We start from the raw sequence: 15,377 nt of genomic DNA, 5'->3' as shown, positions 1-15,377 counted from the left end.
TTGACAAGTCTACATTCTTGTTTTTTTCTTTTATACCTCTAACTTCTCAGATGCCTCCAAGCAGCCCTGTGTTTAAGAGCTCCTCAGGGACAGATGTATTTGTCCTCAAACCATAAAAATACAGAGAGGCAAGAAACAAACAGACCAGGTTTGTTTTGGAAGTCTAGGACAGAATAAGATATAAAACTCAGGAACTCATAGTTTCTAGATGGTGACAGGTAAAACCATCTTTCACTTTCCTTTAACATTTTGTTTGTGTGTTCATTTTCATAACGATGCTCTTTACACCTGAAATTTGTCGTCCTAAGAAACCCAGTGAGTCTGGCAGGGGATTGTTCATAAGACAGGCCAGCTCACACAGATACTCTGCTGGGGTTTCCCAGTCCACTCACACTCTCTTTTCTTCCAGCTCATTTTGCCTGTGTAATTCAATCTCTGCTCATCTCCATAGGATGTGAGCAATTTGTTCCTGCACGAGTCATCTTCTATTTCCTGCTTGTCTATAACACAAACCCTGGGGAAGCCTCGTGGCGCTCCCCTGGGAGAGCACATCCCCATCAAGGCAGGGATTTATCAACTACCAGCTCCTCATAAATCACAGGCCATTGTGCATCTCTAACCCACTTGAACACAAGCAAATTCTGGGTGATTTTTTTTTTCTTTCAAACAGACACTGTGCTTTAGATCTACGCAGACAAACTGAAAGCTCGGATCCCCATCTCTTTAAACACTGAGAAGATGGAAGGAGTTCTAATATGTATTATCATCATGCAAATTAATAAAAAAAAAAAAGTTGTGGATTTACTGGAAGAATTATTCCTGCTCTCCCCTCCCCAGTTAGCTCCACCACTTCCCAGTTTATCACTAAAAGTAATGGCTACCAACAGTGTTGCCCCACAGCCCCTCAGCAGCAGCAGGACTTGCCTGTGTGTTGTTGTCCCTTCTAAACCCTGATCACCTCTCAGTTTTTATTACCTTGCTGGGAAAAGCAGGGTAAAATCTGCTCCCTGTGGGAGGGTTCTTAGCACCCCTTCCCCATTTACTCTGGATCTGACCTCAAGGAATAGGTTTTCTCTGGTTCACACACACTCGTCTCTATTGACAACCTGATGGTCGAACCAGACATGTAGAAAGTACTTTGCAGGAATTATTTGAGATAAATTCACAAAGATCTCTGCTCTGTTTAGGAGACACCTCACAAGACCTATGGCAAGATTACAAGGCTGTAATTCAAATCTCAGGCTGCAACCTGGTTAACTCCAGAGACAAATCTTCCAAGGGCTGGGTCTGACTTTCTGACCTGCAGTTTCTCCTACGCCTGTCTGAGTAAAAGAAAACCTAAACTTCGCCTAACAAGTGATCATTGTTCTCCTAAACCCTTCAGCATTTACACACAGCAGCCCTAATTTCATGGAAAATATTACAATGCTGCCTCAAAGCCTGAGCCATTAATCATGCATAAATCGTGAGTAAGCCCCAGTGTGCTATGCAGTCACCTAAATAACCCTTCTTTCTGCAGAGCAGAGATAATAAAATAGTATCTTAAATGAACTTTTGCTTTCCAATCTCTAAATCAAAGCTATTCTCTGAAAGCCATTATTATAAACCAAATCACCACTATCACAGCAAACTTAAGAGTTGATTACAGGCTCTGAACAGATGCAACTCCAAGTCCAGAACTTTACATATCAACTTACCTAAGTTGCTTTGCATAGCTGAGTTCAATCTCTGTTCTTTCTTTTACAAACTTGATGTACTTTTCCAGAACATCAATACCCCACTGCGTGTGTTTCTCTAAGTTGTCAAACTGGTCCTGCAATGAATCATAAAAAAAAAATAGTTTAGTCTCATTGAACATAGATAACTAAAAATAATACACAAGGTATTGCCATACAGAAAGTGTTAATAATATTTTCCATCACCACACTTAGACATATTTTGTAGCTACATAGGTTTTTAAATTGATGGAAATCTGTATTTTAACATGAGATCCATTCAGTAACATTCTTCCTTCCTCATTTCTGAATCAGTTTCATTCCAGAAATCCTGGCATTTCTACTAAATACCATCTTCTAATATAAATACATACTTAGGCAAAGGATAAGAAATAGATACTCTTGGTAGTATTTTATTTTACTCTGAAGAATTAAAGCACTTCCATGACTTTGAGGTCTACTTTCAATTAATAATTCTTATCTTAGTCTGAGAAATATAGACTTGAGCTTTGTTGGTGTTATTAAAATATCATTTAGAAAGTTAATAATCTTTTTACAAAACAGACTTTAACTCCCCTACAGTTTGTTTTGTTCTAAAACAGAACACATGCTAACAAATGATGCCCCCCAAAAATGACACTAGCTATGCTTTCAGTAAGTTTTCTCATCTACCTCCATTTATACACAGATGCTACTTTGTTCTTCAAATATTGTTGCCCTCCAAAACAGTCACACATGTTTTCAATAAAATCAAGAAGGTTTCACAAGTCAGTCTGGGATTTGCAAATGCCAAGAGAAATTAAGCAACTCTAAATCCAAATTAGTTATCCGAGACAGTTTATTACTATCTTCAGATTGAACCTATAATTACCTCATTTTTCAAAATTTGCCTACTTCAACAACACTCAAATTCCACAGCCATCCATTCCACACAGTTTTGTAGAAGTTAATGTTTCTACAAGATTTGAAATATAATTTCAAACTGTGATTCTGAATGCTTATCCTGACAGAAACAGTGTAAAATAAACAAGGGCTTTAATATCAGCCTATTTATTAGGCATCAGGTTCCACTGTGGTTTAAATGGAATACAGAGAGTAAGTTTGTACATCTGCAGCACAAAGGTAGATTTACCAAAAGGTTCTGACACAAGTGATGCTTCTCTGCAAAAGTTTGGCTTTGTGACTCAGTTTGCAGAGGTATCACTGACTTATCAGAGCAATAAAAGCCCATTTCCTTAGACACACAGAGCAGAAAAATAGCAGAATGCTACAACAAAGCCTTAGTTTTTGATTATGCTGCTTTAATCAACCACCACTTTCTGCTCTGGGGCACATTTGGCAGTGACAGTGTTACACACTGGTGGCAGGAGAGATTCTGCCAGCATTGAACACAGGAGCTAATAAAGAAAAATAAACCTGCTAATAAAACTGCTTTAGCTAATTTGAATTGGAGAAACAGAAACCATATTAGAGGAAATCTGCAAAACCCTAACAAGAAGCAAGTTAAAGCAGCAGGTAAATAGCCATGGAATAGGACACACAGTGTTTGTGCATCTGTGTATTTGCTCTGGTTTAGCATAAGGTACTATTTCAAACCAAGTCAGCCAAGTCAGACCAAGCTTCAGTTTAAATTATGTCTGTTTTAGTCAATTAAAGAGGCACTCGTGGCAGAACAGCAAAAGGGCAATAGTATAAAGTTACAAAAATCTTAAAGAACTCCTGAGCCTTGCACTCCAAGAACTATGACCAAATGGTTAAGTGTGACTGAAGAAAAAAAATGTAAACTACACAGAATAAAAGCCTGACTTCCAGCTACATAAATCACCTTGAACCAATGTAACATCAGTCACTCAGAAAGAGGATGTATGTATTCTGCAGAAAGGGAAGACATTGACCAAGCCAGTGCATATTTGTGTATATACAAATCTTTATTTCAGACAATTTCACAGCTGGGGAGAAGACAAAGTCATGGGTAACATGATGGATCTCTCCTCAAATCAGGCAGGAACACAATGTGCTGCCTGGGGTACAATACAGCACAACGAGGCACCTTCTGCTCTGCTTCAAACATACAACCTCTCCAGCTCTGGGATTGCACCAGTGTCAGGAGAGCAGTGCAAACATGGCCTCTTTAAGGTTTCTGATAGAAAGGTCTTCCAGCTCTCCCACACCCTACTCCTCCACAATTTACATTATTTAACATAAATACATGCATATAAAATAAATACCCCACGGGCCAGTCCATTACTCACAAGTTTAGATGCATTCACACACTCCTGACTTTGAGAAGGGAAAACTCAGGGAGGGAAATTCACTCCCTAATCCCTGTAAGCAAATTAACCACCATCATCAGATTTATCAGACTTGTACTAAGGAACTAACTTATTATCCTACTGTAACCCCATCCGAAGAGGAAAGGTCAAGGTTTCCCACCAGAAGGAATGCCTTTCAAGGAAATCCTGCCCTTCAAGGTAATCCAGACTGCTGACTGCACAGGAAGATGGAGCAGGTTCACCCTGAAAAGGCAACCTTGGTGGTGGCTTGTCCAAACCTCCCACCATCACCACCCTGAATCAATTCTCAGAGCATCATTTAGATCAGAGTTTGAACAAAAATCCAAAAATGCCTCCAGGTAACTGCCTCAGTGTGGGCTGTTATCCCACAGAGGGACCTGCTGGACTGTTTCAGAGGCCTTGCAATGTCAAGTTTGGCAAAAGACAACTCCCTGAGGAGCACTGTAAGGGTAACACATCATAGTGCCACTGTCAGAGAGACCAACCAGGGGAAGATGCTAAATTTCTATTTATAAAGTGAGCTGAGACATTTGCCCCATGCCAAGCTTTAAGAAGAAGAACCTCAACAAGATAAAGTACAAACCCTGACCTCCACAAGGCAAGGGGAAGTTTAGCTCTCTGCAGATTTGCTAAAGAGAAGACTTTCTGTTCTTTTCTGGGCATGGAACAGTGTTGGCCCAAGTGCCATTTCACTCAGCAGCCAACTCCCCAAAACACTGTGTTACTCTGGGGTCATGCATTCCATTATTCCTTCTCTTTGCTGTGTTCCTTGAGGAGGGAAAAAAGTCAGTAAAATTGGCAACACTTTTGAGCATGAAACTCCAAAGGAAGGACAACACAGCTAGAGGGACTCCACACAGACAGTCCCCCTGATTCCATGGATGTGCTCAGCAGCCTGAAGGTAGGCAAAGGCTCTGAGCTACAGCTAATGAATCACAGAGATGACAGAGTACACAAAAATGTGTTGATCATACAGCACAACCTTTAATTCATGGAATCCCAAAGTCCAGGGAGACAAGCAATCAATGCAAACACAGGATCTCTAAAAAGAACACTTTTTTTGAGAGTAGTTAACAACCATATCATGCCTTCAAATAATCAATAGTGAAAAGACTTCTTAAAAATTTATCTACTTTCTACAAGGTTCAATAAGCAAAATGCATTATCACATGGAAACTGAAGAGTTAAAAAAAATCTCAATTATTCTGGAGTCTAATGAGAACAGCAAATGGTTTCAGCACAAAGTGCACCAGCCCTGCCAGTGATGGTTTAGCAGCTGAAGGTTTTAGCTACTGCAGGTTTGCAGGTTCAGCCATCAGCTGGAAGAGGGCTCAGGTGCCTCCATGAGCTGCTATTTCAACATACAAACTCTCCTCTGTTCATTTTTTGCAGCCTCCTCACCCTTCCAGTTAGGGAGAACATTAGAAGACAATAAATTCCACAGGGCTTTAGCATTCGAGAAAAGAAAGAAAACAAGGCAAGAAGCATGATGCAATGCTCAGTAAAAATGCTCCCTCCAGACCACAGTGAGGGGGAAACAAAAGGTCACACTGCACCTGTTTTCTCCGAAAAGGAAACACCAAAACATTTTCTAGAAGCATTCACTACTTTCTTTTGGCTCAGAGACTGGTTCACACCTAAGAACATTCTGAGTAAAATACTGCACTAACAGTGTGTTGTGTATCACAGCAGGCTCCCTCCACTACTTTCATATTACTATGTCCTTCCAACCTGCCAAATCTCATCTCCTCCCAATTTCAGGTCCCTGTACTTACTGTGATATCAGCTTACTAAAAAGAACAGACTTCTAATTGACAATCAAGATGTGCACGTAATAAACTACTTGTACAGCTGTAACTTATCCCCCCTTCATCAGATTCCACCTGCTTCCCAATGCCAGCAACCTGTGCCAGTACAAACACTTCCCCAGGTGATGGAGGAGCTGGAATACAGGAGCTGACCCCCCTGACTCACACAGGTGGGAAAGCAGAGTCTCTGCTATGAGCTGCTTCAAACAAAGAGCATCTTCCTAGTTTTTCAGAGCTCAACACATTCTTGAGCACACACACAAAAACTGAAGCTCAACAGAGGAAAGTAGAACTTCAGTCATTAACTTGAGTGGGAATTTGACATCCAAGTACCCAGAATGCTTTGAATATTTTAACCCCAAGGCAAAGAGTGTTTCTAACTTCATTTCTGTTTCCATTAATTCTCTCCCAGTACTTTTACTGCTGCCCAAATAACCTCACATCCATGCATTCCTTCTGAAATTCGGCTGCATGCTTGTTACCCTGACAATGCTTAAAATGGAAATAGTGCTGCCTATTTGCTTTGCTTCATTTTAATGGTTACTTTAAGCTGTCAAATCCCCTCACATCTCAACTGCTCTCCTGAAGTCACATTCCCCAGCTAGGCAAAGTATTTTGGGAAGAGGAAACTTAGTCATTAAGAAAAACAAAAGCCCTCTTCCCATTTCTAAGCCATATAACATGGAGTACAACCAATTATTGAGCAATAAAGTGTTATTCATGTGGTCTTTGATGATCAGCTCAGTCAGAGATTCCTTCCCCTTTCTAGAGCGCTTCCATCTATTGCAAAATAGTTCAACACAGGGCATTCAGATCCAGTGATGGACCTTCATTTGCCACCAAGGAGCTTCAGCATCAACAGTGACTGAAATAAAGGGGACATCATCACTCTTCTCTTGAGCTACAGCCTCAGTCTCTCTGCAGCCAGACACACTCACCTGGCCCAGCTCCACCACACAGCCAGGTCACAAGGCCCAGGGTTCTTACTTGGTTTCAAGTGTGAACAAAACAGTAGATTCTGGGAGAATTTACCAATTAATTCTGCAATTTTAATCATCCTGTCAAGCATGCCCAGATTAGGCTGAGTTGGAAGTGTTTACTGTACCAGTGTCCAGGCTGAACTGTCACTGTCACCCTTTCTGCTGCTTTCACACGTAGCAGGGCAGGAGTGTGAAATTAAGAGGACTGTTAATACAGAGACAAGGAGTGAAGAAAGAGTGTGCTGAAAATTCAGATGCTAATAACAGAAAAGCAAACCCTTTATATTTAGCATACTCCTCCCGTAATTCTAAGCCAGCAACACAAAAAATGACCCATGATTCTTAAACATCAAGAATATTTGAAGACTTTCTACTGCCTCCTTCTCAGAGAGTTCAATTCACAAAATTAGTTGTTTATCCACTGTCCTTAGAAATAGAAGCAGGAATATGGTAATTAAACACTAATTTTTACCTCTGGTTCATACCTCCTCCAACATCTCCCCCCCTTTTTTTTTTAAGACTCTCATTCATTTTCATAAGCAAAAAGGAATTAAAGTGAAGATCAAGAATACATTACAGTGTTCAAATTCTAAATTGCATTTTTAGACTCCATGGTTTAACAACTTCAAATTATAAAAATAATTAACAAGATGATGAGAGCTGCCTAGGCTCGGGTAGGTCCCATATGGCACTACAGTGCAGCAGAATACACGGGAATTCAGATCACAGATCCTCAGGGACCTACAATAAAGCTATATGCAAATGTTAACAGTCTCCAGGCAAATTAATAATGAAAGAAAATGCATAAAATATAGGCTACCACTGCAAAAGCCTTCCAGAAAACAGAGATGAGCAGAAAATACCAAAGCAATTCAGCATCTGTTGAGTCAGCCACTACTGATGAGAATCAACTTCCCCCACAATACTTGTCAGCAACAGTCAGTGAAATCCTCAGTTAATGACACTAAACAAACATCCCTGTTTTACATGGAGCACAGGACACTGACCTTTCCCTTGGGGCAGCACAGACAAGGAGCACTGACAGCACCATGGAGGACAGACCGATGGGGCAGGGAGACCATCCCTGCCTGCTTTAGACTCACACAAAGCTGTGGCTTTGCTGGTTGTTTTCTCAATCTACCCTTCCATTCCCCCGGGTATCCGGTTCTCTTATGATCACATGCACTTCTCATGCAGATCACTTCTCTGTCCACATGCATAATTTCATTTTACCCTTTAAATATTAAATAAATTCTCCCTGACCCTTCACCAAGATCCCTAAACAGGCATAATTCTGCTTGAGAAGAATAATAAATAGCCCAGGAAAAAAACCCAGCATCTTCCTTGCACATCTCCATCTTCCTTTCATCACCATCTCCTAAATTAATTTCTCCATAAAGCTCTAAAGGTTAACTATTCTATCTCTTCTAGTCACCTCAAAACTCAATCTAGTTAGAACACAGAAACAAAAATAAGATCCTTTGCTGCATCATTAGGCAACTGAGTGTATTTCAAACTTGTGTGAGGGGGAATTCCCCGAAAGCAATGGAGAGCGGAAACAGACTATGTTTTATGTTAAAATACCTTTTATGTTGCTAGATAAACTCACCTCTAATTGTCCTGCTTGTTCCAGTAGACACTATGAATTAAGGAGTTTCTGGGCTATATTTCAGCCTTGAAATGTTTACACTTCAGCATTTTGCTGAAGCTGTAAAGGAAAATAAGTTCTAATATTGATGCCAATTTTAATTTGGATTTAAAATACTGTTGCCCCAATATAATAGCAAGGCCCTTTGCACAGCAAAGGGCAGCAACAAGGAGCAACCCTTATAATTGCTCCTGAGACCAACCACACTCATCCCCACCCCGAAAACCACCTTCCACAAACTCAAGTGACCCCTCCTGCTAATTAAGCCCAAGTGCTGTCCCACGAGCAGGTTTCGGCCGTGCCTCAGCCCTACCTTGATGGAAACCTGGCTTAAACAAGAAGCACTTCTGAGAAAAGCCATGAGCACGTGGTGCAGAGGCCAGAACCTGGAGAGCAACATGAATATTCCTGCCCAGTCCTGGGAGCACAACCAGATCTCCTGAGTTGACGGGGAACCAATTCCATTGTAAATTCTATCTAAAAAAAAGACCCACCTGCAGCAGAGCTGCATAGATACATCCCCCACTAATGAAAGGCTGAGCTTGTCTCCGTACTGGTGTAGGTTATGGCCTAGTTGTACAGGAGATGCACAACACCAGACCTTAAAACACAGTGGTAGTTGCAGAGCTCACGACAGCAAACAGCACAAACCCAACACCGAGCTCCCAAAGCAGGGATGGGAGGGAGAGCAGCTCCCTGGGCAGCAGCACCGAGCAACAGGTCAGCACTTGGACACCTCTGCCTGCTGGAGAGGCCACTGGGAGCACAGCCACATGCTGGCAGTGGTGACCCACTTTAACACCTATTATGGAAGCCTTGCAAAACTGGTGGTTCACAGGAGGGCACTGCCCTGTGAGTACAACTGCTGTCACCAACTGCCAAGGCGTTCACACACACACTAAATGTCTCCTTCTCTCTGCTGACAGCTTAAACCATGAACTGAAACTGCTCCTTTCTGCAGCAGCCAGAAGCCTCTGAGTTACTGAGGCCACGAGCTCCAGGAGCAGGTGATCCTGCAAGAAACCGCCTGGTCTTGGCTCCAAGGGCTGCTCTTATCATTACAGGAGAGCCTTCCTCACCAGAGTCCAAACCAACTGGAGCCCCAAACCCTCCACCTCTGCCATCCTGGTGTCAAACCAAGCCTTCTCCTCCCCCTATGCCTGTTGTATCCTGCAGAGGATGTGGTAAAGCAGAACTTGTGGTCCCTCAATGGCAACAGAGCAAGTAACGGTGTTACCACAGCAGCCAGGAAGGAAGGTGAGAGAGGGGATGTTCCACACGAGAGAGGATGTGGTTACTGGTACTGCAGCAGCTTAAAAAGATGCTGAAAGAGGTAAGGCAACAAGAGAGGAGCCATTAATTCTGCAGAGTGGGAAGGCAGGAGGATGTGAGAGCTCAACTGCAGCAGGACAGAGCTGATGAACAACAGGTAATTAAGAGAAACAGCAACTGAGCCAAAGAATACTGGATAGAGACAATAAGATGGTCCTCTTGCAGCCAAAAAGCTAATGGGAAGCCTGGTTTTCTTGGAACAAGGGAATTTTTGATGAGAAATTATGTAGGTTACATGCCCTGGATAGCATGGACAGAAGTCCATCTAGTGTGGAGCATTATATAGGTGCTATTTTGGTTTTATTCAATCACCTGAAAAGGCCATACTGAGGCATCACCTGCTGTTATCAGTGGGAAACCCACCTAGAAATCGTGTTAAATCTCCTGAAAGAGGAAATGTTCTCCTCAGAGGCATCACAATTTCAGGCTCTTGAAAATGCATTTTATAGTTTTCTTTGAATAAGGAAAAGGCAAGGCTCAAACCCCACTGTTTGTAATGTCCAAAGACACTTTTCATGGATGGCCAGGCCACAGCAACGATTCATTTCCTTCAAATAAGTTTATACATTTTGAGGTTTGAGGCACTGCATGACTTTGCCACAATGAGAACCATCTGTCATGAGCAGCCCATTCAGAAAGGAACATTTCTTTTTCAAACATACAATTCTGCTTATAAAATACATGCAAGAAACCCCAGAACAAGACACGGTTTTGTTTCAAAATACATTATAATGTGCAAATTACAACCCAGGATATAAGAAAGCTCTTAAAGAACAAGATAATAAGAGAGAAATCCCAACTAATGCCAAATGTAAGGCCAGAGTATTTTTATGGAAGGACTGAGTGCATTTCAACCTTTTTATGTACTTGTTCAGTTATTTAAACTGAAGACAAACATGCACATGCTGTTTCTTTTGGTGATACCAGTGCAGTGCAACTTATTTAAGTGAACTTCTTCCTGCTAGGTATGGGGATTAACAGCAGAATCTGGGCCTTAAAATCCAGACTCATTAGCTAAGCAAAGGCTCATAACTACTAAAATCTACTGGGGCCAGAGAGATGATGCACGTCTACCATTAGCATTAATTATACCAAGGAAACTCATTTGAAGGAAAAAAAAAAGGAACAAAACAAAGCAATGCTAACCTCATCCTTCTGCTCATCCTGGGGGAACAGGAATGGCACAAGGACTTGGTTTTTGCTGACAGTATCCAGAGCTGCAGACTGAAAGGACCCACAGGGATTCTCTGCTCCGTGTGTTATAAACAAGGGCTTTGAGAAAGAGCAGATCCTGGTGTGGAGGGCTCTGCTTGCTGGGAGGGTATAAATCATGAGCCTCAGCAGAGCTCCAGACCCCAGCTGCCTCCCCCAGGAGTTGCAGCATGGTAACAATGCTAAATATACGCTGCTGTTGTTCCAGGAAGGTTTTTCAGTTGACAAATGTTGCAATTTTTCACTGTTCCCCAGCACCATCCCACTTCCCCGATTTAATACACACCCATTCGTTCCTTCCGAAATTATCTGAACAAATGCAATTTTAGAACTAATTCCCAGTAAATCTTTTGGTGTCTGGCTACAACTTGGATTAACTCTTGACTGATTTTCATCCTCTTTTTTTTTTTTCTTTCCTCAGTCTGTGAAGCTCTCCCTTAATGATACCAGCTGTTAAAACAAAGATCAACAAGAGCTCTTGCCCACAGTTTCCCCTTTGGGCAGCTGTGAACTAATTATTAAAAACGAGCCATAGATGTTCCTGCTTATTGCATGGATAACTACAATAGAAAAACAAACAAGCCTGCTGATGCCTTGAAAAGAACACACACAAAAAAAGGCAATTCTGCCCTCTTATCCAAAACCATACTGAATTACAAAAGCAGAAACTTATCCACAAGAACAATACTTCAAACTGTAGCAGTCTGTGGGAACTATATTGGAGAAATTAGCTTTTTGCCCAACTTCTTTGCAAACCAATGCCACAGTGGCTTCACCATGTAGAATATCCAAGTTGTTCTATGTATCTTCAAAGCACATGATTTTGTCATTAATATCAATCCCTTGTGAATATGATACAGCTCTGAGCACACAGCTGGAGTTTAGAAAATCCTGCATTTCAATCCCATTCTGTTGAATTCTTTGGAGAAGTAATATTTAGGTAAGGTTGTGTTGGTTTGGGGGGGGGTTGGTTTGGGGGGGATTAATTTGGTTATTTTTATATAACCACTTAAAAAAAAAATCAGTGACATTGTTAAACTTTGCAGAGTAAGAGTCCTTGATCTTTCTGTCAAAGTTAGCCCAAATGGGTTACATTTAAAAAAAAAACCAAAACAGTAGAAATCTTGCCAGGTATGCCTGGTATTCTCAACAGAAAAACTTCTCATCTTCTAATCTCCACTAAATAAATCATCTGTTGGGTGTAGAACTAAGTAGGTATGCAAAGCTCTTTTCTATACAGATGCTGAGGCAAAGATGTATTCATTTATTAAACAGAACAGCCTTTACTCCTGATATCCTTTTCTCCTCCTCCTCTGGCTGTGAAGCTCCCAGAACTGACCAAACCCCAGGGCAGGCATAGTGTCCTTGTGGGGTGTTTATGCAGACACTTGGAAAAGAAAAATGTTGTAAAAATTATTAATTCTGCTTCGCTCGAGGCTGCCTCCTGGAATCACTGGAGTAATGGCAATAACTAGGGATAAAAAATACCCCCCTTACACTTCAGAGTGTCCAAAGCCCTTCCCTAAAGTTCAAACAAAAAGTTGAAAATATGAACTGACTGTTCCCTCCTCTTGTTTCCAAATTAAATGGAACAAACAGCTGAAAAACTTCTTTGCAGATGAGATTCAAAAAGCATTTAATACCTTAAATACCATGACATGACAAACACAGTCCTAGATTTTTCAAGGGCCACTTCACACTCAGGACCAAATAAAGATTACTGCTACGCCTTAAGTATTTCTATCTGCCATTGCATTCCATTTTTAACCCAGAAATTAGATTAGGTGCTTTTGCTCTGGTTTGAGAAATAGTGAAGTTTCCGAAACAGGAGGATTCTCAGAGATATATATGGCTCAGGAATCTAAACCAATAGGTTGAACAACAGTGTCTGGGTACATAACATTTCAAATGCCTGCAAACAACACAGAGTTGGTCACTTCAACATTTGTTAACAAACTCTCTTCAAAGTGCATTTCATAATTCAGAATTACCCACTCATACACTCCACTCTGTGGAGTCAAGCAACACTGTTGAAAAATGGATTAATTCTGGAACTAGACCAGAAATAGGAAATAAGCAAAGAGCCAAAGAAAAGCTGTAGAGACTATTCCTTAAATCCATCTATTAGGGTCTGTCACGTAGAGGTTTTTTTATTACAGTAAGACCCAACTTTCACAGCACTGTGAAAATGGCAACCAAGACACTCCTCTAACATCCTCATCAGAATCATCCACCTGTGCACCAAGGCATGTATTACCATCCACAAACGAGGATTCTCCAATAATTTCAGTCTCTTCTCCTTTGGAGGAAGAGAGCATATACTCATGTTCTCACATGCTCAGTTTGAGGCCATTTCTATGAAGTTTCTCCTCAGGTAACAACTCCCATTAATTAGAGTGTGAACTCGTGTTACATCAAAGTTTAAATCTGAGGAAAAGTAATCGCATTTCCCTTAACTAAATAATCACTGTGTAAAGCCTCTCAAACTCCACTCTGCTCTGCCTTTCCTTCCAACAGAAGCCTCTCTCAGTTCTCAATATCACAGCAAAAACAAATGAATGCATCAAAGTAGGTGGAATAAAGAAGGGAAAATATTGTGCAAAGCGCTGACCCGCCAGAAGCACACAAAGCATTTGTTCAGTAGTGACAATAAATAATTTAATCTGAGGCAAATTACCAAACAAACATCAATTAAATTACATGCTAGACTACAAGAGAAAGTTCTCCCACACACTTTTCAGGTTTGCAGAGTCAATAGAGCAGCACATGGAGTCATCCAGGCTGCTCACTCAAGGATACTTGACATTCTTCACAGGACACTTCATCTGAAGAGAAAGAGGCAAATTTAACTCCATCACACTAACCAAACATTCCCACAAGAATAGAGAGATCACACATCACCAAGCCTTGTAAAACATAAGAAATCAGCATTTCCTACCCTATAAACGACACTCGTGAAAATCAGAGAACCGGAGTTTTATAACACAGTTCTCTCTCTCATCCATCAATTTTAGCAGCCCAAGCACCTGAGCCGAGAACATTTGAAGGAAGTTCCAGCAGCAGCAAAGGCTCCCCAGATCTAACAGCAACCCTGTTGTGCCAAGTGCTGCCTGTACTCCAACAGATCCAAAACTGGGAGCAGCTCACAGAAGTCCGAGACACGTGGGGAACCACAGCCCAGCGAGCGAGACCCGGTGGTTTGCTGGCTGTCCCACAAGGATGCTCAGTGTGGCCACACTCCCAGCCCCAACGGACAAAGCTCAAGTTCAGTGTGCTGACCATGCTGTGCCAGCCAAGACAACCTAAAATTACAGTTTCTAGAAAGTAGGGCAGCTGCTGACTGTCCAAACCTTCTGGCCTGGCTCCCTGCACAGCCTCTGGCCTCTCGAAGTCAAACAGACAGAATATTTTATGGAAATAAATCAACAATTACACTCTCTTTTGACCAATATGACTTGGAAAAAAACACAAGCATCAGAAATAAATGGTACTTCACCATACTAAGCAAGAGCAGCTTCCTCTGATCCTTTAAGTGAGGACTGCTTCCCTCAGCAAGGATATTCTGCTCCTGAGCTGGACAGGCGAGTCCAGCTGAGCAAAGGAACTAATCTAGTTTTCTTGTGACAGCAATCTCAAGTCCTCGAGTTCCAAAAAAACCCCATGTGAATATTTTATAAGTCATGCTATAACAATGATGGTACCATGACATGTATTTCAAGCCTTCACGACGCATGAAGAAACACACATCTTCACAATCCTGATGGGAATTGCAGCAGGAAAGAATCTCCTTTATATCCAGTTTTTAGACACAGTTGTGAAGAAAAAGCACTACACAATTTAAACCAGTGCTTATTGGAGCCAAGATTAAAAACCACACGTATGTCACACCAGCCTGACCACTTGCTTCTGCCACATTCACCTAAATCCAGGATCAGTGAAACAAGGGACAGCACTGAATGTTTGATTTCGGTTTTTTAAAATTTCATTCCATGCAGCTGCAACAGCCTTTTATTCAATTCCCAGTTCTGAACAGTGAATCAGTTCATAAACCTTGGATGGATGTTATTACCTGCAGCAGGTAATATCATTTGCATTTCCCATATAGGCAGCTCTCATTAAAGTGTTTGGGTTCAATCTCGAAATAAAAGCATCTATTTTAAGACCTTGAAAATAGACTTCTAAAGTTTTGTACTTTTAAAAGCAATTTATATCCCTCTCCAACGACTGCCAGGCAGAATACAGGTTTTGGGGGAGGAGGGTGTTGGCTCACTACAAAAGACAAAAAAAAAGAAAAATGGTTTTGTTCATATCAGTTCTACTCTGGCACTTAAATACTAACTTAGAAACTCAAAGTGAAACCAAAAATACACATAAAATCAGGTTGACTG

General features: G+C 41.3%; 1 protein-coding gene across 21 annotated transcripts in view; it reads right to left on the bottom strand.

Moving 5' to 3' along the window:
* FNBP1 (formin binding protein 1) overlaps positions 1–15,377 on the bottom strand; it is a 98,035-nt gene that overhangs the window by 65,530 nt on the left and 17,128 nt on the right. For all 21 annotated transcript variants that reach the window (XM_018074252.2, XM_018074253.2, XM_018074251.2 and 18 more), the window contains exon 2: positions 1,698–1,813. In XM_018074252.2, the coding sequence (XP_017929741.1) occupies positions 1,698–1,813 (116 nt within the window). The remainder of the gene's footprint in view (positions 1–1,697; positions 1,814–15,377) is intronic.

Source organism: Manacus vitellinus, unplaced genomic scaffold, assembly GCF_001715985.3.
Source record: "Manacus vitellinus isolate BGI_N305 unplaced genomic scaffold, ASM171598v3 scaffold_27_pilon, whole genome shotgun sequence".
NCBI lineage: Eukaryota > Metazoa > Chordata > Aves > Passeriformes > Pipridae > Manacus > Manacus vitellinus.
This window is presented reverse-complemented; position numbering and strand designations above follow the sequence as displayed.